The sequence below is a fragment of the Tamandua tetradactyla genome, chromosome 2 (assembly GCF_023851605.1).
Source record: "Tamandua tetradactyla isolate mTamTet1 chromosome 2, mTamTet1.pri, whole genome shotgun sequence".
Lineage (NCBI taxonomy): Eukaryota > Metazoa > Chordata > Mammalia > Pilosa > Myrmecophagidae > Tamandua > Tamandua tetradactyla.
Genome location: NC_135328.1, coordinates 6,358,636 through 6,381,391, shown reverse-complemented (window position 1 = coordinate 6,381,391; position 22,756 = coordinate 6,358,636). Strand labels below are relative to the sequence as shown.

The 22,756-nt window shown below is 44.3% G+C and overlaps 1 protein-coding gene and 1 pseudogene across 2 annotated transcripts in view; one reads left to right on the top strand and one right to left on the bottom strand.

The window, feature by feature from the left end:
* Positions 1–59: 59 nt before the first annotated feature.
* LOC143665644 (CCR4-NOT transcription complex subunit 8 pseudogene) overlaps positions 60–22,756 on the bottom strand; it is a 64,812-nt pseudogene continuing 42,115 nt past the window's right edge. The window contains exons 4-7 of the transcript XR_013167130.1: positions 14,040–14,174; positions 8,477–8,730; positions 6,802–7,128; positions 60–816 (exon numbers count right to left, since the gene is read on the bottom strand). The product of XR_013167130.1 is annotated as a CCR4-NOT transcription complex subunit 8 pseudogene (transcript). The remainder of the gene's footprint in view (positions 817–6,801; positions 7,129–8,476; positions 8,731–14,039; positions 14,175–22,756) is intronic.
* LOC143655509 (spermatogenesis-associated protein 31A6-like) lies at positions 6,432–12,344 on the top strand. Its single transcript, XM_077126752.1, has 4 exons — positions 6,432–6,626; positions 7,278–7,335; positions 7,901–7,961; positions 8,220–12,344. Exons 1-4 carry the CDS (start codon positions 6,432–6,434, stop codon positions 12,094–12,096), a joined length of 4,191 nt encoding a protein of 1,396 aa, XP_076982867.1. The 3' UTR covers positions 12,097–12,344.

Genomic DNA, 22,756 nt, shown 5'->3' with positions numbered 1-22,756 from the left:
AAATATGTTCTACATTATTAAGTCTTCCTACTTCCTCCTAGAATCAGTAATGACTCATAAGGATAGAAAAGGGAATCTTTATGAAATTCACCTTGATATCTAAGCAGCAGTTACCTCCAGTGATTTTATGCTTTTTTATTACAGCAGTAGAAAGGATCATATTAGTAAGGAAATAATCCTATATAATATTGCAGAATTTGTGGAGATGCTTTTTGAATGCCCAAGAGTTCCTCTCTGTTATGTACAATATTGTGTATTACAGTATAGTTGGAAGTGGGTTTTGTGTAAGGGTTTCTTCTTAATGGCTTCCATTTTAATCATCTCACCATACTGCTCTGACGTGGAAGACCAGTCAGTCGATGAGCAGTACGTATGAGGCTCAACTGAGTAACGTACGTCGCTGCTCTGGGCAGACTGGCCCTCGAGAGCCCTGCTGTCCTACGCCGACTCTTGTGGAAGGGCGTGTGAACCAGAGGCTCTCGGACAATACTCACTGGTTCTACTACACTCTTCCTGTCCAGAGGAAGGTCTCCTCCACTGGCCTGTGAACCCTCAATAGGTAGCTTCTTCTTTGTTTGCAGCCCAAAGCCAGTGCCTGGCCTTAAACATCTGTGGAAGGAGCCAACGAGTCAGAAGTGCTGACTTCTCCCACTGCGCAGCAGTAGGATGCCATCCTGGCATTGTGTCTTTTGTTTCCATATCTCTGAGCAGTAACATGAGGCTCTGAGCTTTCACTGAGGGTTGATGGCTGGGAACCCAGGTGGTGGCCCGAGGAGAGGACCATCACTGGAAAAAAGTGACCCGTATGTAGTCACCCTGTGAAGAAAGCAAAGGTATGATGGGATATCTTCAAAAAGGAGCATAAGGGCTTCCTGAGAAAATGGACATGCAAGCATAGAAAAAGTTGTACACAGAATTAGGTTTTAGAGTTTGTTAAGTAAACATAAGAAAGTCAAATTAGAATGATCAATAATATGATGCGCTAGGAAAATAGGCCATTTAAAATAGTGAATTTTATCAAAAGCTTTTTCTTTATCTATTAAGGTGATCACTGGGTTTTCTCCTTCATTTTTTTTAATGTGATTTATAATATTGGTAGATTTTTTTTTTTGCATTTTAAAACAACTTTGCATTCACAAAATAGACTCTACTTAGTTTTTCTGCATCCATTCTTTATTTCCTGAGAATTTTCATTTGTTATTTATTTCATTGTTTTTTTTCAGTGGTGAGTATCTATCTACCTCTTTCATCCCTTCTACACTGACGAGACTTGCCATATATTGCAACTCTCGTCCCTCTCAACACAAGGACCTCTGCCCACTGAGTAGTATTACGGCTGTTTTCTGGTAGTGGTTCACAGACCTTGGCACCTCTGGCTAGTTCAACATGGATTACAGATGCTTTGTAGTCTTTTGTAGCTGTTCATTCTTCATTAATTTAAGCATAAGGTGGACTTTGTTAATTAATTAATTAACGTCAAGGAAATAGAGCCCATATTCTTGTTTTTTAAAGAGCCCATATTCTTGTTTTTTAAAGTCATGCTGGAGACCCGGGTTCGATTCCTGAAAAAATTAAAAATAATAATAATAAAGTCATAGGCTATGAGCAACTTTGATGTTTGAAGTCACATCTGTGCAAAGAGAACAGTCCACTCTTGCCTGTTGGATTGAGGCATGTGGGTCACTACGACAGGTATAGCTGCATTTCCTATTTACCACCCCAGTACAGAGTTACAAATACTAAATTTTCAGTCTTAACACTCATCTCTCCTGACTTAGTAGTTAATGAAATAAGGCCCTGAGTCTAATCTGCTTCCTAGCTCTACTTGCAAGCAGATTCTATGTGTCCTATCAGAACGCAAAATCATTTTTTGATAGGATACAGTCAAGGCCATATTAACAATATATATCCAAAGCCCACAGCCCCTCTCCTAATGAGTGATTGCTGCTTTCTCATTAAGGACACCCCCAGCCGCCTGGAAAAGAAATTTTTTTTGCTGAGATCACCAAAAGCCAAACGGATCCCACTCCATAGCTGTACTGAATCCATACCTGCCCCTCACTTCCCCTATTCCCTCTTCCGAATCATTCTGTACAAACCTTAATTTTCTAAACAGTCCCCCAACCTACTGTTTCTTAGGTTCCCCATGGTTCCTCATGGCATGTTCTCCCTTGAGGCAGCAAGTTAATAAATCTAACTTTGCAGGATGAAAGGTTTTTCTTGGTGGTTTTCATCTGATGGCTGCATCAATTTGTTATTTCCTCTACTGAGTAACCTGAATCTCAGTCAGGTTTTTATTTACTTCCTCTTGTATTCACTCTTCAGATACTTGAGATTGAGATTCCAAGTGTGAGGGATGCCTTATGGTGTGCAAAGGTGAATTCACTTTTAAAAAAAATGTGAAATCTCAAGGGGTCTGATGGTGGCTCAGTGGCAGCATTCTCGTCTGTCATGCCAGAGACCCAGGGTCGATTCCCAGTGCCTGCCCGTGCAAAAAGAAAAAAGTACAAACTCATTAGAAAAAAAAGACCCTGTCCTTCAGAGATTTGCCATCCAGAACAGCTCTATTACCAAGAAAATGCTAATAAGTGGCACTTATTAGTCTTAACTTGACAAGGTTCTCAGAAATTCTCTTAAAGTAGATTTTTATGGAACTAGACTCTCATCATGATTAAGAATATGGCAGAATTATTGGGAAGATGTGGAGAGAGAGAAGGAGAAACTTAATCAAAGCAATAAAACAGCATGAAAAGATGTGGCATCCTCGGAAATGGTGAGTGCATAGTTTCCTAGTGATTCACTAGGAAATTGCAAGTAAAAATGCTCTGTCAGAATGCAAAAGTACAGTTTGTCTCATTGCTAATAGTTATTCTATTTCACAGATATACTCCTGATACTCTTTTCTTCTCCAGATCCCATAGATATACATTATTGATGCCACACTTCAACTATTAACTGTTTAACTATCAAATAGTTAATATCTTAAAAACATTTAGAACCATACTTGATAGTTCATAAGTGCTATGGAAATGTTTTTAAATGTCAAGTAAATAAAATAACTTTCCAATGTGCTGACCACTTTTCCTGATATGCTTCTGTGCATTTCTTCATTTGGCCCTACATCATTGGATGACATAAGGCAATAAAGTAACAGACCCGAATTTCAACCCAAGCTCCAGAAAGAGACTTTTGTTTGATGAAGTATATAAAGGTTTCATCCATTGAGAATGATATTAAAATGATTTTGTTGGTTGTTAAGAGAATTGTCTATGCAGCAAATTATTCTGTGATCAGAAGTATGTGTAAGTTGAAAATAAATGTACCACTTAAGGGTAATAACAACAATTTATACTAGATCTCTGTTGGTATAGCCAAGCTTATCTCTTTATCAAGTAAAGAGGGTATCTTGTATAATCTGTAAGTATGTGTGTGCACGTATAATTGCATAATAACTCTACAAATCTGGATATCTGAGCACTTATAGATACCAAAGAGTTCACAGAATCAATGCTTTGTATTCATTGTATGGAGACTCCATTCTTTCAGTGGATTCCTGGATTAATCACTAAGTCCAAAGGAGGACCCAAGCATGGTCATAGTTTCTTTCTTGCCCACACAATCCATATTTCCAACAATCTCCTACCAGCCCACGTTTCCCCACTCACCGTCTTTCTACAGAAATAAGGAAGGAATGGTTGGGTATGGGCTTCACAATTGCAATGTGCTCTGAAATGTAACTCAAAGACTCTAATGAGACAGACATCCACTTACTATGATAAGCGATGCTATTGAGGCACTTTCTTGTGCAAGCAACATGGGAGTCAGGTGCAGGAAATTAAACTATACAATGTGAAATGACTGTATGCTTTTGTTTGTCTTAGATGCTTAAGGATGATCAAAGAATACAGAAAAAAGCCATACTGCATACTAGAAAGTCTCCCTCCTGCTTTAAGGACATTGTTCTTCCCTCTCCTTCCCAGCAATTGAAACATGTGAAAGAGCAAAGTTCTGATTCCAGCCCACAGCAGAGACAAAAACATTCCCTGGACCCAAGAGATGTGCAAGGAACAAGGGTCTTAGAGGCACTATAAGGAATAGCAGTTAGCTGTAGTAATACAAGGACTGGCAAGAAGGTGGAAGACCAAACAAGGTAACCCATGCGTGCCACTCTAGGATGAGATGCTAAGCTCTCCCATAGTGGGTATTGGAACCCAAAAGCCCCCAGGGATCTATTGTAGGCCCAGCAGTGTCAGGAAGTGTGGGTGGCCCAGGAAGTGCAGTTCACCTTATTTTATTGGCAAAAGCAACAGAGGAAGTACCGACTCTGGAAAGGTACGCTGTGTTTACATAGGCGGAAGGCACAGTTGGATGGACAAGAACTAAGATTTGTGTCCACAAAGTAAAGTCTGTAAAGGAGAAGTATATAGAGGAAAATATGCACAACAAAAACAATGTCTCAGAGAACCTACCCAAATAATCTAGCTATCTTGCTTATCCAGAAAAGGGGGTACAAGAATGGGTTCTAAAGCAAGTATTTTACTTAAATTTGGAGCTAAAAGTGGCCAGTTCTTGCTACTCATCAGTTCTGCCCCCTCATACAAAGCTCACATACCAACATAGCAGTGGATTGAAAGATGAGACCATTCAATCCTTAGCATTATTTTCTAGGCTAATCATACATCCCCCTGCAAATAAAGCAGACCTTAGGGCCTGCCCTTCTCCCATTGAACCTAGAGGTCTACACTGGGACCCATCATGCCCCCATTGGGCCTAGTAATCAACATTAAGAACCACCAGGCCTGATGGTGACTTTAATAATCCACATTAGGACCCACCATGTTCCCCAGTTGCCCTATTTATCCATGTTGGGAAATTTCACACCTCCTTAGTGACAATATCTTAAGGAATGAAGAGACTGTAGACAGAAAAAGGAATAGGAAATGCAGGAGATGTGCTCATGAATAAGTACATTCATGACAACATAACCAAATAAAATTCCATTAAAGTTGTATAGAGACTTTATCACCAATAAGCAGAGACTATACTTTATTTTTAAGTCCATGTGGAACATTAAGGAAAAGTTATCAAGCAGTGATTAAAAAGTACCATCCCAGGGTGCATGGTGGTTTAGTGGTAGAATGCTTGCCTTCCATGCGGGGGACTGGGTTCGATTCCCAGACTATACCCCCCCAAAAAAAGTACCATCCCTAAGTGACTTCTGAGTTCTGGCTGTCATGGGAATGTAGAATGGTTTTACAAGAGAATTTCCTTTAGGACTCAAAGCTCCCCTCTCTATATGGTACAGGGCAGGTATGGCATTACAACGGTCTTGAGGGCGCAGAGCAGGAAGGCAAGGCACACTCATTAAAAGAAGAAAATACATAAAAAACACACTAGGGACATAAAAGGCTGCTCAAGACCAGACTCAAGCCTTGATCCCCAGTTCTACTTTCCTTTAAGGAACCTAAGGAATCCAAGCTCCCCCTAACCCATTCCTGGTAGGTGTAGCACATGTTCTGAAACTTTGATGTGGAGAGTAAAGCACTAACTTTATTCTGGACAGAGTAAGAAGAAACGGAGACAAGGCAACATTTGAAAGATCTGATGAAAAGGAAGAAGCAATTGTTTCCAGGATTTGAAAATACTGGATGGGTTTGTCAAAGTATACAGACATACAAAGTGTGTCTGTATGTGTGCCTGTGTATAATATGTCCCAGAAGTCTTTGTACAATTTAAGCTTTTCTGATTTCAGAAGTAAAAGAGCTATGAGCTTATTTTAAAAATTGCTAGCATTTGAAGGCCTAATTATTTACATTCATATTACCCTTATCCAAACTAAATTGTTAGTCTGAAGTTTTAATCAGTCACTCTGAATGAAGATAGCAAAGGCTGGCCAAATCAAAAAGTAAAAGATTACATTCAAAATTCACAAAATTTTAAATTTAAGTTCTACTTCAGGGAAAATTGGGGTTAAGGAAAGGGGCAAGTTTGAGAGTAAAATCCTCTGGTTAAAAACCAAAATTCTCAGGACAACTCCAGACTTTGAAAGGCTATTTTATTGGTGTGGTTCAAACCAGACAAAGGGCACCAGGTTATATCTGGGTTACAGGTGGGATGAATAGAAAATTGTCCTAAAGGCTTATCTATGATGGGATATGGGGGTGGGTGGATCCCCTGGGGTGGAGGAGGGGCTGTGAGGTCAGCCTTCTCCTTTCTGTTCCCTCCCCACCCTCAGGAGCCCTTTGTGATGAGGCCCCACTTAGCTCTGTGATGCAGGCCTGGAACTCTAGATTGGAACACGCTCTAAGGGCCAGCTGGAAATTCCTCTTTCATCAATCCTGATGTGCTGGACAGCAGGGCCTCCCAGGCCCAGAGGTCAATCTCCACCCTTCCTGGGTGCTCAGCCCTGAGGGCAGCAATGCAGTAAGACTATGCAAAACCATTTCTTCCCTCTGAGAAGCGCTAAGACTTCTAAACGTGCATGGCTGGGCTCCAGCTTCACCTCCTGGTTCATTATTGGCATCCTCATCCTCCTGTGTGGAGTGGGGCTCTGCTTCCTGCTACTCCCCCATCTCCAGAGCATCCTGTCTTTATCATCGCCTAAGAAATACAGACACAGCAAGAAGGTGAGGAACCCTAGGCCCTGCCCCAACAGAGATCGATTCTCTTTCCTGTTCCATTTTCCACTTTTCTAAACCAACTAGTGAGACTCCTGAGATGAAAGCATCAGGAAAGAAGAGAATATTTTCCCGTAGGGAGCAGGAGGCAGGCCAGTGTTTAGATGGGCTCTAGGGCATCTACCTGAAGATCTCAGTCCATCTGTCTGGGCATGGTGGAGGGTTCCAGGTGACATCCCAATGGGGTGACCAGTCCACCGAGGATGGGATAGGAGAGTTCTGGGTCCCTGCAGAAACAGAGTGTTGGGCTGATGTAGAGAGAATTGCTGAGCCCATGAGAGCCTCTGTAAGCAGAGTCTACCCGATGAGCACAGACAGTAAGTCTGTAAGTCTGAGAGTCCATCCCTGTCTCTAGCAGAGGAATTAGTGACTGAAGAAATCCACATGGATCTCACATACAAAATCCTTCAGTGCATTTTTCAGGGAAGGCGAACAAAAGTGTTTTTATCCGCTGCAAAAAGTAATAAAAGGAAAAAGCAGAGCTCCATTAATTAAATGTAAAAAGTCACATTACTCATCAATACTGAAAGTCTGCAGCATATTCTGAGAAAGGAGAATGAGTACTGGGTGCCAGCCCCTCATTCTTTCCTTGTCTCTCAGTGTCATGTGCAGACGACATGGAGGATCAGGAGGAGGAGGAAAGGTGGCGCTTTGAAAGGTAAGGCTCTGTCCACTCAACCCTGAGCCTTGATCCTTAACCTCAATTTCCCCTGCCTCCGAGGGCCTGGGCCCGTGGTCTGGAGGGTGTCAAGTGCTAGAGCATGTCCCTCTGGGGAGACAGAACCCTCACAGGAGGTTCCTGGAAAGGAAATTCAAGCCCAGGATCCTTGTGGAGTCCCTGCTGGGACCTTCGGTGAGAATGAAACAATGATGGGCCTGGACAATAGGTGCTGCCCAGTAGGGGTGGAGGGGGAAGCTGAGGACAGCAAACTGGCTGGACTTGGAAATGGAGTCTCCATGTCCAACTGTGGGTGAGTTGTTTAACTCTCACACAGAGAGAGCCTTAGGGATGTCACAGCGGATAATGGGCAGGGGAGTACTTTATACATGATGAAGACCCATCCATGCATGAGCCTCCCTCTTGCTGTGCCCTCAGACATGGATGCTAGGGCTCCAGATTCTAATTTCTCAATAGTCTCTCTAAAAGGATATTCTACTCAGGTTCTTATAAAGTCCCTGGGCCCCTACCTTCCCTGCCCATAACCTAGTCCTCTGATTTACAGCTTGTAGAGATTGCTTGGAAGAATTGAAGGAGGCTCAGGGCCTGATTTCACTTCTTCAAAAGTGAGTAAGCTTTTCCCTTTTATCCTGTGTCCCTTTTCCTCCTAGCCCTTATGCAACTCTAGGGCTGCAGGCAGAAGGGGATGACAGGGGAAGGAGAGCCCATGGGGATGGAATGACACTGAAAGCCTTGGGGCAAGGGATGGCAGGAGGGTGATGAAGTCAGGTGTGGGAACTAGAGGGCCCATGTGCTTTAGTTGTTTCCACCTCTCCAGGCCCACCAGGCACCTGGCTATAGCTTGTGTCTTCTATCTCCTGCAGCCACCTGAAAAGGCTCCATGACAAGGGCAGTTTTCATCAACCCTCTGGTGAGGTATGTGAAACAGTGCCTGCCGAAGCCCACCTGCCATGTGAGGAGCCCATGAAAGATGCTGCTCCCATCGTGCCCCCTTTTGTGGTTTCCACACCTCCTCTGACCAACTCCCCTATACCTCTGCCCTCCACCCTGCCGGCAGAGCCTCCAAAAGACCAATTCAACTTGAGGACAATCCCACTGAGCATCGTTCCAGAGAGCTCACCAGGTAACCGCTTTTGTTTGACATCTTCTATCCCAGCAATCTTCGGCCTTGACCGCTCAAGTCGCCCCATTTCAGCCCTCTTCTGGTGGTGGGCAGCTGCCAAGGCATTGTTCTTTCCCACCTCGACACATGGCAAATTCCCACAAGACCATCTTTCCCAGCACCCAAAAAAGGTCTCTTTCTGGGGAGACCCTGCAACCAAGCATGTGGAAGCTTGTGGCCTCTCTTTTCTCAGTCCTGATGTCCAGAGGCTCCTGGAGGTACAAATCACAAAGAGAGTTGAATTGAAGATTTTGAAGGAAAAAGGAAAAGATGGTTTATTTCCAAAACAAATGAGCACGGACTATCACCTCAATTCTTTGGGGAATATGTTAAAGTCACTTGGTGACAAACAGGATACAACAGAACCTCAAACTTTCTGGAGCACCAAAGGCAAATCAGAGCAGCTGCTCAATCCTCAACAGTTCTCGTATCCCAGAACCTTGGGGGACCATTTACAGTGCAAATATAGCCAGCTTTTCTGGGGCCTCCCCTCTCTGCACAGCGAATCCCTGGTGGCTTCTGCCTGGATCTCTGAGAGCTCTTCCCCAAAACGGTCTCCCACAGTCTTATTCAATGGAAACTGTAGGGCCTACCCAGTTAAAATGCAGGCTAAATCAACCCCACTGCTTTTGCAACCCCACACCTTGCCCCAACCCAAGGCCCAACCCCAAATGTTGACTTCAACCATGGCCCAATCCCAATCATCTCTCCCAGTCCTATCATCTGCTCCACCCCTGATTAAGCACTGTGGAGTGTCTTGCCCCACATACCAGAATAAGATACATTCTTCCATGCCAAGTAAAACTCAACACGTGGACTGGCCCTTGTTGCAGCAGCAACTGAAATGTAGGAAAGTCGAAAGATCCCAGGAAGACGTTAGTTCTTTTACCACTGGCCTTCCTCAGAACAGCCAGAAATCCCAAGTCCACAGGTCTGTCTCCTTCATTCCTGTGGATGTTCCTAGAAGTCATGACTCCCAGACACAACTACAGCAACACCTTCAAAACAGATTCATCAAAGACCATTGGGGACTGCCCTGCAGGATACAAAAATCCATGGGACTGAAGCAAACTCAGGTAAAATCACTGGATACCAGTCAGGCAAAGGAGCAGCATGGACCTTCACGGCCCTCTTTGCTGCCAGGTCAAAGAAGCAAGGATGCTAAGACAATGGGATCCAAGCACACAGAAAGCATTCATGTGAGAGGCCCAGCAAAGTTCCAGCTAAGGAAAGATGTAGGGAAACGTTTGGGGCAAATTCATCTATCCAAGAGATCAGAAAGCTCCCCAGTGAGGTTTCTGGAGACAGACTCTAAGATGGGGTCAAAATATGAATTGACGAGGTGCCCAAGGAGTAAATCAGGAAATAATCTGCCCAGGGACTCAGAGAAGAAACTGATAGAAAATGTCCTGAAAGTCCATTTGGGCAGGAAATTGTGTCAGATCATTGAGGGTAGGATCCCCGTGAGTGTGCGTCGTTCCTGGTTTTCTGTCAGCCACACCTTGCCCAAGTCTGACTCCCAGACAGAAATCAGAAATCTAGTATCCTCAAAGAATCGGAAATCCCGCATGAACACCTCCCAGGAAATTTCCTTTTTTGAACCCAGCACTCAGCAAAAGCTGGAAGCTCATATTATAAGGTTTCGCGTGAGGCAGCGGTGGGGTCTACCCCACCAGATCCTTAAGTTAAGTGAGGTTCAGACCCCATCCCTTCAGCAGTCCTCCTCTCCTGCCTCCCCCAACCCTACATCTGTCATCCAGATAGCCAAGGATGCCAAGCTCCAGGGAGAAAACTCTCAGTCAGGCCAGGAAGAGAAGGCGGTGAAAACAAGGTCAAGCCCCACCCTGGAAAGTCCTCTCCCTACCCAGTCCCCTGCGTGTGAGGACGTCCAGAGGGTCCGCACATGGGTCCCACCTAGAGATGGCCCATGGCTCTCAGAGGCCCCTCTGACTGGGCAGGAGGGCAGGCAGCCTCCTCAGCCCCTCACCCCCAGCACTGTGGGTGGACCGGGGCAGAGTAAGACTGTCCTGGGGATCCAGAGAGACAGCCTGGAGCCAACACCAAATCAAGACATGGTAGAACATAGGCTGAGGGAAGTGAGTTGGAGTCACGCCCCAGGAGCCCCCTCCCCTGGTGTTGCAATGCTGGAGACTGATGTAGGATCCCAATCTTCAATGGCTAAAGAGACCAGGGAGGCCATCATGACTGAGGGGTCCCCTGATTTTCAGCCCCCATATAGAGACGGCCTGAGAACCAGTGAGCTGGCAGACTCCCCAGTCGTAAGGGTGGAACTAAGTGGTTTAGGGGCTCCAAGGAGCAGTAAAAGCCCCCCATCCCCTAGAACAGCTGTTGGCCAAGTTCCTAAAGAGAAGTTGCCTAGTAAGTTTATGTTCAAAGGGGAAGCAGAGAAGCAGAAGCACCTCCAAGCCTGTCCCCCCGATATGCTCCTTCAAGACCATGCCAAAAATGTGATCCTTCAAGACTATGCCTCTGACACACTCCTTCAAGGATGCCGCACTGATGCATTCCTTGATGCAGACATTAAGTCTTCTCAGATGCCCCAGGGCCATCCCCAGAGCGTGTCCAATGCAGACATATCCACTTCTCAGGTGCTATTTGACTTACTGTCTGCCAGAAACAGTAGCCTGGGGCCCCAGGATCCCAAGACCTCAAAGTTTCAGGTCCTGAGCAAGAGCCAGGGCCACACTAGTGCCCCCACTTGGACAGAGGACTGTAGGAAGCCCAAACCAGAAGAGCATGAAGATGGGTTTTCAGAACTGAGGAGCTGTCAGGCCAGAAAGGTGAGCCAACCTGGCCATGTCAGGGAAGTCGTAGACACCCTGGAGAGAAAGTACATCCAACTTCTGCCAGAGATTGAACAGATCCCTCCAGAACATTTCAGAAAAAGGGTGAGGCACTATCTTCAGTGTCTTTACCCCAATAAAAAAACCAAAGAGCAGGAAGAGAATTTGCCAAAAGACAAACCCAAATCAGCCTCTGTCCAGAGCCAAGGACCAGTCAAAAACCAATCACTGCTCTCTGTAGACAACCAGGCTGCTGAAGCACAAGCACTCACGGCAGCTGTGGGCCAAATCCTAGTGGAGAAATTGAGTCTTCAGAACTTGGAGTTGAGTCAACAGGGAGAAGAAATCCAGGTCCTGGTTGGTGAGGGTTCCTCCTATCACAGGGCTCCCCCGTACTCAGAGCAAAGGCGAGTGATGAGTGATAGAGCCTGCAGCCACCATACCACCTCTGAAAGCCAGAGATGTCGTAGCAGGGAAAGGCAGGTCAGAGGCCAAAACTGTTTGAAAGTTTTAAGATTGACCGAGGAGAAGTTGGACTCGATGGATTCAGCACCTTGCCCCCATAGGGAGCCTGTGTCCTCAATCAGTTCCCTCCACCATCATCCAGAGATGCCAGGTGCCGCACGTGGCACTCACCATTACCCACGGCACTGCATTCAGAGAACTGTATTGTCTGACCCACCAGAAAATACTTCTCCAGCCTTTCCTGGTAGGAGAAACTATTTCCAAGGAAAAGGTTTTGACCTTGAAGAAGGAAACTTTTTCTCACGTTAGCACATGCTCACTGTGCAAACGGCACCTCTTGTCTAAGATAAGTTATTGTTCTCCAAATTATATGCTTTTTCTCATAAGAAAGCAGAGGCTTCTGTCTGTGCTAGACTGAGAGGTGGGGAAGGGGCCAGTGTCCTGCATGCCTGCTTTAGCTTTAGGAGGGGTGGGGGCATGGAGGGAGGCTAATGGGGTTTGCATGCCCACCCCACCCTGAGTTCCTTCATTTAAATTGCTCAGCTGTCCTAGTTTTAAAGAGCTTTATTTTTATAATATTCTCATTACAGAATAAAGAAATAAAAAAAAAACTAGAGGCATGCAGGGCTTGTTAAAATAAGGAAACCCTATGGGGGACCCCACCCCTGGTAGCTTGCACTTCAGGCATCTGCATGTGGGTGAGTTTGTACAGGCTGTTATAAGGCCATAAATTCTGCACTCAGGCTCCAGGAAGTGTGGAGACAAGTAGTTTCGCACATCACCAAGTGGGCATGGGGCATCGAGGAGAGGGCGATGCCAGAGAGGGGAAGTGCTGGGGCCTGAGTTCAGACATGAGAAAAATCCTGTCCCTGGCCACACCAGCCACGGGAGCCCCTTCCCTCCTGGTCTGCATCCCCCCTAGTTCCACCCCAGTGAATTCTGCAGCCTTGCTCTTGCCTGCCTCCTCCTTGCCGGCCTCCTCCTTCCTGCAGGTCCGTCCGGAAGCAGCAGCGCAGACGTTGCTTCCCGCGCCATGGGTGTGGAGGTGCGGGCCAGGGAGGTGGGCAGGACCACGTGCACCCGCGCCCCAGATGAAAAGCACATCTGCCCCGTGGTCCTCGTTCAGGGCTCCCTTACCTACCCCTGGGGCCCAAGGCTCGGGGTGAGGGGTGTGGGGTGCGCAAGTGGGGTGGCGCCACCGGAGGGGAACCGAGGCCCTCGCGGAAGGCCTGATGGGATCCGAGCCAGGAAGGCGGCACGGAGGCGGAGGCGCCCAAACTGAGGCACCCAGACGTCGGCAGCCTCGCTGGGAGGAGAGCTCAGGGCTGCAGCCGGCGTCCCCACCCCGCTCCAGCTCGCACAGCAGCAGCTTCACCGGACAGAGACGGCCAGGCCGACGCAGCTGGGTACACGGATGTCTCAGTGTCTTTTATGAGCGCGCCTCACCGTGCACCTGCTTATCAGCCCCTGGGCTTTAGGAAGGAAGAGTCACCCACGGGAGCGAGGGCGGGGCGGGCAGGGCGCAGGGCCGGGGTCTGCTCATCTTCCCCCGTGCACACCCCACGTCTGCGCCAGGGGAGGGAGGGGGACCAAAAGGGCAGAGGGGTGGCCTGGGGTCACCTGCAGCCACACACACACACTCACCCGCACTGCGAGTCCCACCTGGCTCCCAGTCCGCGCTGCCTTCAGGAGAGGAGACAACGACAGGAGGTGAACGCCAGGACCCGAGAGGTGAGCGCCGGGAGGCTCAGCCCCGGGCGTCCCTGCCCTCACTCTGCGCCCAGCGCAGGCTCCCCCCACCCAGACCCCTGCCCATGAGGGACAGCACGAGGAACCCCAAAGCAGGAGGGGGTTCAGGAGAGGAAGTTTTCGGAGCCTCGTGCACATCCAGAGCCCTCAGGGCGGCACAACCCCAGGGGGCGTCGCTCCCAGCGGAGATTCCGGGGCCAGGAGCTGCCGTGGCCCCCGCAGTTACTCAGCACCAAGCGCCCCCACCCCCGTGTCAGGGCACGAAGTGGGGGCGCCGCTGGCACCGGGGCTGGCGGGGAGGGGGCCCAGCCCCAGAGCCTGGCCTGGCCGGGTCCCGTCTGTGGGCCTTGATTCTCGAGGCTGCCACAGAGTGGGTGCGGGAGTGGAAGGGGGGCCGGACCCAGAGGAGAGCCGGGGACACCCACGCAGACCTCGCGGAAGCCCGCAGAGCCCTCACGCGGAGACCCTACACCTCCCCTTTAGGAGCCTCAGCAGCCACATACCGGGTCCTTCTGGGTGGATGCGAGACCCCTCCGCAAGCCACGGGTCGGGGGAAGACCGGCGGCCCTGCGGGCCAGAGTAAAGGCTTGTATAGTTGAAGGCTTGTGTAGTTTTGATCTTTTATAATGTTAGGATTTCTGAAAAAAAAAAAAAGTGTTACAGATCCCACAGATGAGCTGCAATAGCTTGAGCTCTGACCCCCAGGTTAGAGAATCAGTCTTTGAAAATGAGTAGAACTCTGTCATGATCTAATGAGGGAAAATATTTTCATGGGATTTTAGCTGTCCTGCAGCCAAAAGGCACACAGGGTCACATTTTTTATTTAGCTGAAGGCAAGTCCTGAACCTGAGATGACGGATCTCTTTACTTTGGAAGCATGAGGAAAGTCAGCAACAAATGGACTCCAGGATTGAAATGAGCCAGCAAACATGCATCTGGCTTAGGCGAGCTCCTGGGGGGGAGGGAATGGGGATTCTGTGTTAGGTTTCGGGTTTGTTTCATTTTTAAATGAAACAACCTGTATCATTAAACAAATGTATGACAATATTACTATTGCATCCTCTTGTAAATTTATAGTTGCGGCTTAGCAATAATATTGAACAATTAAATGATACTGATATTTGTTCCTTAAAATGCAGTAATGTCCTTACATGTTATTACATGTTTCTAGAACATGGAACTATCCTAATATTCATAACATAGTTTAAACTGCTATATTATTTAGTAGGATTAATTTCTCAAATCCAAGAAATGCAGATTTTTGAAGACTCAGGTCATTGGGTTCCGTTTTATATTCATTACAAGCCTACAAAAAGGATCCATGGCTTAAAATAAATATGAAATTGTAGAAAATAGATCACTTAATCTGTGCTTGAGATTTACATCTCCCCTAGTAAAATTACTGGGAAACTGATATTTTAAAATCTGAATCAAAGTGCACATTGAATTACCATTTCTGTTCAATAGTAATGGTCTCCCTTACTATATACCTAACAGTTACCAAGTTGTGTACTGGCTGGAACTGCATAGCTCTCATTGCTCATAGCCAGCTGGTTTCCTTGCCCACCTAACATCTAGGTAATTTATGGATGTCAAATTGCCCTCCAGGATAACAGCACCACATTCCCTTTTATAAGTGGAGAGTGAGCTGGCATGATGGCACTTTGAGTGCTATGATGGTTAAAGTCATTTGTCAACTTAGCTAGGTTATACCGACCAGGTGTTGGTCAAGCAAGCACAGACCTGATTGTTAGTTTTGCAGATGGGTTAGCACCTGTAGTCAGCTGATTGCATCTACGGCTGATTGCCTTTACAATCAACTGAGAAGACCGTTTTCAAGAATGAGAGAAGTCTCATCCAACCAGTTGAAGACTTTAAAAGGAGAAGTGATGATTTCAGCAGACAGAAGGGAAAATCTACATCTGTGCTTAGCCAGCCAGCTTCAACCTGAGAATGCATGGAAAACCTTCATCAGCGCTCCTAACTAGCGGTCTAGCCTACTGAATTTGGACTTGCCCACCCCCTACAGTCTTGTGACCCAATTCATGTCCTAGATCACATAATGTTTATATCATTTATATTCTGTCAGTTCTGTTTCCTTGGAGAACACTAACCAATGCAGGTGTATTTTTTTTTTAATTAAGAATAAAACATATTTAGGTAGTAAAATATTTTACAGAATCAGAGGTATTAATGTTTTGAAAAAGCTCTTTATGTGAGCTTTCCTTACATTATGGAATCAAGGGGAAGGCCGCCGTGAATGTCCTTCAATGTCCAATCAACAATATTTTAATAACCAGATTAAATCATCATTTCCCTGTAGGCACAATTTCATATTTTCACATCTATATCATCTCACAACTATGAAAATTATGCTTCCTTCTTGGAAGAATAAACCCATACTCCTGAACCATCTCTTCAAATAAGATGAAACTAAGTTTTAGAAAGAGGTAAAAAATGATTCAACACTTGGAAAAATAGATGTGGACTCGGAAAATGTATCTTTCATAGGAAATAACAACTGTCTTATCTTGATGATGTGGTGACACAGCTTTCTGGTTCTAACAATTTTTGTGCTTTAGCTGGCTCTCTGGATTGAGTGCATTAATAGTCATCTTTATTTTTTTTAGATTTTTGAGCCAGAATCTTTATTTTTTAGAAGGGTTATATGGGAAGCACGATCTGTAAGTTAGGTTCCATAATAATTCTTAACCTTATCTTACTGGAATGGGGAATGAGGACAAACCGAATAATGAGCACAATTACTTTCTCAAAAATTATTATACTTCCTTGGACTTTTCTCTGTAAACGAAAGAAAAGAGACTTCAAGCGGGAAGCTGATAGATCCTTGTCCCACAAACAAGTGTTTATTTTTATAGGTAATGAAAGCTGGAAAGGCTTCAAAGAAGCCATGTGACAACAACCACAAAAAAGGTTTCTCAAAATTTAAGTAGGAAAAAGAGCTTGGCCAGAGAGGCATTTGGTGCTGTCCTTCCCCCATCTTACCTAGGGGTGACACGGCCCCTCACCAACAACTCACCCCATAACCTCCCCTCGTTGTCTGGGGACTTTAGGGTAACTATAGATGGGGAAGAGGGGAAAGAAGGAGGAGAAGTGGCAGAAGGGAGAGAGGAGCAGGAAAGAGAGGAAAAGTTAGAAAGAAGAATCATTACCAGAAAATGATTGTGGGTCTATTCTCCAGCCCAGTCCCCTAATAAATAAGTGGGACACTGAGGCATTGAGATCTTCCCCAAATCTAACATCTACTCAATGTCCACATCTTCTGACATCAGGCCAAATATTCTTTCTTCCACGCTATGCATCGTATATGAAAGAACCCTTTTCAGAGATCAGCCAGGTGTTTTCCCTACTGAAAATGATTTACCAGGTTACAGTACATTCTATTTCAGAAAAAAAAGGTATTTCTTATTGATAACAGTCTGTTTTAATCATAGTATGGTTTAAAATGGAAGAAAATGATATGAATATGTAACTTCCAGGAAATAAAAGTACAGTTCAATATGTTACACTTTCCCTCTCTGAGAAAACCTTCATCATGTAAAGATGACCTTTTCTGAATCATACATCCACCTGCAATTTTAGGTAATCATCACTGATTCTGAGGGATGGAGGCAAAAGTATACAAGCTCTGGTTCCTGGAGATACTGTCCCTGCCCCCCAACCTCACTGACGCTCAGAGATTATTGGGAGGGAGGCCCCTGTATTGGGTAAGCACAGGACAGTCCACTGGGGTGCAGAAAGAAAATACTATAACTCCCATTTATATTCTTTCATCTCATTCTTTTAAATTTCTTTATTTCTGTAAGGATTGCCATGCATATAAGTTGCAGACCTGTCCTACCCACATATAAATTGCAAATAAACAATTATACACACCTTGGAGCTGTATGCTCAGAAAACTTGTCATTACTGCACAGAATGATGGAAATGTTGTAGAACACTGACATGAGACAAATTCTGGGTCTTTTCAAGGGAGCAGCCCTAGATTCCTACAGGACCATGGGCCTTGAGCTCCTTCACCTGGCAGACTCTACATGGGGTCTGTTGATAGAGAGCTTCACAAATTAACCTGGGAACAGCCATTTCACCAAACTCTGAAACTTTGTGGGGACAGTCCCGGCCAACGTCACCTTCCCAGAGAAGGGCGGACAATGCCCAGGTAGGTGAACTGTCCTCCCCACACCCAGCAGCAGGCACCACACAGCTGTGGAACCTCCTTACGGCTGTTGTTGCGTGGTGGAGACAGAGCCCAGACGGTTAGAAGGAATCTCAGAACCTTCAAGCCTGGCAGAGCTGTACGGTGCTGGGGCAGTAGTGGAGACCTGTCAGCAGCATCTGGCAGAGAACGGCAACTAGTAGTTTACCCAGAAGGGCAGCTGATAGTCAAGAATGCAGTGATTTGCCTTTACATAAGAATGAGGGAAATGTCCTCTGCTTTTGGAAAATAGGCAAAATTTTGAAGACAGTAGTTTCATTTATTATTTTAAAAAAAACACTCTCGTTTCATATGTAAAAAATCCACTGGATTATCTCACTTGTTTTGGAACATGTAAAGCAATTCTGGAGAGATAAAAAGCAGACACTCGTCAACAAAGTCAAATATTTGGATGTAGTGACTCAACAAATAAGCAGGGAGGTTAGAATATTGGAAACATTTATACAACAGCTCGATATCCCTAGAGTGCAAAACTATTGATCATTCTCACAAACTGGAATATTAGAAAAGAGTTCTAGCTGCCAGGGCAAGCAACCGCAGTGAGGCAGCTTAAGCACCTGTAGAACTGAAACACCTGTCCTGCCATTGTATGACCTCAGGGGCTGTGCAATAAGACGAAGGGTGTTTTAATCAATAATCAAATTTTAGTGAAGGCGGCATTTGTTATTGTCAGCGCTTGCCACAATGAAAGTGATATGTGAAGAAAAATTTGAGAAAGAAAAGTATTTCAATTTTGAAGCCAAAATCAACCCCTTTTGAACATATCATCATTAATAAAAAAATATGGATTGAAGTAAAAGCCTACACTGGTCAATCCAATGACACTGTTTGCATCACCCCCCTGCAGAAGACTTTATATCACAAAATACAAAAACGTCATATCCCACATGATGTGATCTCTAAGACACAGTGGGGTGGTCAGATATATCTGTTAAGATGAAACTGGACCATTAGAAGACTCCGTGAAAGTGTGAAAAATTTGCAACTTGCTCTCGGAGGCATGGCCATCAATGAAACATTTTATTTCATGATGGTATTATCCTCATTGGTATACCCATAAACATACAGGTGGTGAAAAGTACTGTAAATTACAAATTTAAGACACAGAGAAACAAAAAGAAAACTTTTAACAGAAGATCCTGATGATCACTGAAAAGGACTGTTTTTAACTGCATCCTACGGGGTCATGGAGTATCATGTTTATATTGTCCTTATTGGGGTATTATTGATCTTGTTATCAGCATATGGATAATTTAATAGTGGCCAAATTCCTGATGATTAAAGCACTTTGTATTCAAATTCTGGGCAGCACATTTTATAAAGTGCTTTTATTAATGTCTTCCTCGCTTTATGCTGTTCCTCTCTTACAGCATTTCAATGGTTTTGTGGTGGGGAGGGGCTGGGTAGGTGAATCACAATATTCAACCTTCAAGCTTATACTATGAATCTCAGCAGATAGAAATTGAAATCCCAAGCAAAGAGAATCAACAATGTCAGACTGAGACAATATTTAAGGGTCAGTGGAACCAAAATAGTTTGGTGGTCATTACATTTATGAATTTTCACCATCCTAAATTTAAACAAAAAACAACTTGGACTACTGGCTTTTTGTCCAACATGTAAAGAGAGTTTGAATGCTGTCACCCATGTACTCAGATGAAGAAAGCCGAAAAGTGAAAATCAGCAACTCCTCTTAAATCCGTCAGAGAATTGCGATCACCAAGACAAACAGTTATGCTGAAAAGTAGAGCTACAGATGAGAAAATCACAGCTCGCTGGGAGCAGAAACCACTCCTGCAGCCAACCTCATTTCTTAAAGGGCACTTAGCCAATTGCACGAAACCATGTGCATGCTAGTTTGAGAGATTAAAAACTCTTAAGAGGCCCATCCCAGAAGCCCCACCAGTGTCTCACAGTGGAGAGCTGAGAAAAATTCTCACCTGCTTCTGGCAGAAGGAGGGGAAAAGAACCTCCTTGAATTACCCACTGAGAATTCCGTTCTCCTAATAGAGGATTTTACCAGAGCCCAGTGGACAAGGTGATGGGAAACACCTAACTCCAGCCCCCCTAACTTTTGGCATGGGGGAAGGGAAAAACAAAACTCTAGTAACGCTGCAAGGGACAGGAGGGAGGAATTGGGAATACTCTGCCATAAGGGAGCTGCTACCTGTGCAGTGGTATAGTGCTCATTTGAAAGTAAGTGAACTTAGATTTGTTGTACATATGTGTTGCAAACTATAAGGCAACCACTAAAAAATAAGTATAATTCAGGTAGGTAAGGGAAGGGAAGGGAAGAAAGAAAATGGAATCATATATATGTTCAAAAACCTGAATGTGGTAGTTAGATTCAGTTGTCAACTTGGCCAGGTGAAGGCACCTAGTTCTGTTGCTGTGGACATGAGCCAATAGTAGGTGAATCTCATCTGTTGCTAATTACATCTGCAGTCGGCTAGGAGGCGTGTCTGCTGCAATGAGTGACGTTTGACTTAATTGGCTTGTGCTTAAATGGGAGAATGCAATGTAGCACAGCCTAAACAGCTCGGCATTCCTCATCTCGGCACTTGCAGCTCAGCCCAGGCCTTTGGAGATGGAGAAAGAAATCACCCCGGGGAAAGTTGTTGGAACCCAGGGGCCTGGAGAGAAGACCAGCAGAGACCACCCTGTGCCTTCCACGTAAGAAAGAACCTCAGTGGAAAGTTAGCTGCCTTTCCTCTGAAGAACCAACAAAATAAATCCCCTTTTATTAAAAGCCAATCCATCTCTGGTGTGTTGCATTCTGGCAGCTAGCAAACTAGAACAAGTATAATTCAGGTAGGTAAGGGAAGGGAAGAAAGAAAATGCAATCATATATATGTTCAAAAACCTGAAGAAGGTAAAAAAAAAAGATAGGGAGACAAAAGGAGAAGAACAAACAAGGCTCAAGGGTAAAAAATAGAAAACTTAAAAATATGGCAGATATTAATCCAACTAATTAGATTATCAATACTCACTTTAAATGTGATTGGTCTAAACACACGAATTAAAAGCCAGAGACAAAATAAAAAAGCCAGAGACAATCAAAACAGATAATAAAGTAAGACCTGATTATATGCTGTGTACAAGAAGCCCACTTTAGATATGAAGACACAGACAGAGTAAAATAAAGGGATAAGAAAATATATACCATTGGGACGTTAATTAAAAGAAAGCTGGAGTGGCTACATTAATTTCAGACAAAGCAGATTTCAGAGTGAGGAAAATTATCAGAGACAAAGAGGGGCACTACATAATGATAAAGAGGTCAGTTCCCCCAAGAAGACATTGCCATTTTGAATGTGAATGCACAACAAAACATCAAAATGCATGAAGCAAAACCTGATATGGCTGCTAGGAGAAATAGCCAAATCTACTACAGCTGCAGACTTCAATAACCCCATCAGTAATTGACAGATCCAGCAAGCTGATATCAGGAATGACATAGCTGAACTGAACATGACCATCAATCAACTGAATTTAATTGACACTTATCGAACACACCTACCAACAAGAGCAGAATTCACATTAAATCTCACAACAACATCATTCAAGATGGACTGCATCCTGGGCCATAAAATACACCTTAACACATTTCAAAGAGTAGAAATCATACGAAGTACACTCTCAGACTACAATGGAAATGAACTAGAAATCAATACCAAAATGACAGCCTGAAAATCCCCAAATATTTAGAGATTTAACAACATACTTCTAAAAAACACATGACTTATAAAAGAGGCCTGAAGAGAAGTCTAAAAATATTTTTAACTCATTGAAAAGTAAAATACAACTTTTCAAAATTTGTGAGACGCAGACAAAGCAGTGCTTAGAGGGAAATGTATAGCATTTAATACATATATTAGAAAAGAAGAAAGATCTAAAAACAGTAATCAAGGCTTCATTTTTAAGAAATTAACAAAATGAACAATAAAACGGATAAAAACCTCTGGATAGGCTAACCAAGAAAAAAAGAGAAAAGACACAAGTTACTAATATCTGAAATAAATGAGAGGCAATCGCCATGGCTCCGATTGACTTTAAAAGGAATGTTATAAACTATTTAATGGCAGCAAATTTGAAAGCATCTAATATAGAGTCCACTCCCACTGCCTTAGACCCTCCCCCAAATCACCCAGCCAAACCCAAATTCTACATAAGTTCTTTCTGACACCCTCACTCTGAGATGCCCCATGGCTCCTGAAGGTGTGTGTTCTCTGTTGCTGCAATGCCAAAGAAATCCAACTTGTTCAAGATGCAGCTTATGCACAGGTGGGTTCCTAGTGGTCTTTGACTGGGGGTCATGACACTGGAATGATCTCATCTTAATCAGGTGACTGACCTGGGTCTAGAACAGACACACCCAACTGACCCAAACCCTGATTAACCCAGAATACCTTCCCTGACTCCCACAAATAGATCATTTGCTTCTCCCTGTGAAACCACGTACAGCTGGAGATTTCTCTTTTGGAAGTTTTTAAATTAGGAACTCAAATTCTTTACCGGTTATAGGACTGTTTAGGCTATCAGCTTTTTCTTAGTTTTGTTTTGGTAGTTTTGTGGTTCTCAAGCAATTGTTCCCTTTTCTTCTAAATTGTCAAATTCATGAACATAAAGTTGTTTGTAGTTATTGCTGCTGTTATCCCTCTAGTGGTTGTGGGATCCACTAAATAACAATAGTCATATCCATTGTTTCACTGTTATATTGGTAATTTATGTCTTCTCCCTGTTTATCTTTGTCAGTATTGTTAAGACTTGCCAATTTTATTTACTTATTCTGCTGAAATAATGTCTTATTTTATTGTCTTGTTTCTATTGTTATCCTGTTTTTAATTTCATTGATTCCTATTTTCATCTTTATTGTTTCCTTTCTTATACCTGTTTTCCAGTATTTTGTTCTTATTTTTCTAGTTTCTTGTGGTAGGGACTTTTCAATTAAGACATTTACTCTTTTCTGTTATAAGCATTTTG

What these genes read in the sequence shown, in the direction of transcription:
- LOC143655509 (XM_077126752.1), top strand. Translation starts at nt 6,432, where the DNA reads ATGCAAAACCATTTCTTCCCTCTGAGAAGCGCTAAGACTTCTAAACGT. An exon ending in AATACAGACACAGCAAGAAG is followed by an intron (nt 6,627 to 7,277) that starts GTGAGGAACCCT and finishes CTTGTCTCTCAG; the next exon opens with TGTCATGTGCAGACGACATG. An exon ending in GAAAGGTGGCGCTTTGAAAG is followed by an intron (nt 7,336 to 7,900) that starts GTAAGGCTCTGT and finishes TCTGATTTACAG; the next exon opens with CTTGTAGAGATTGCTTGGAA.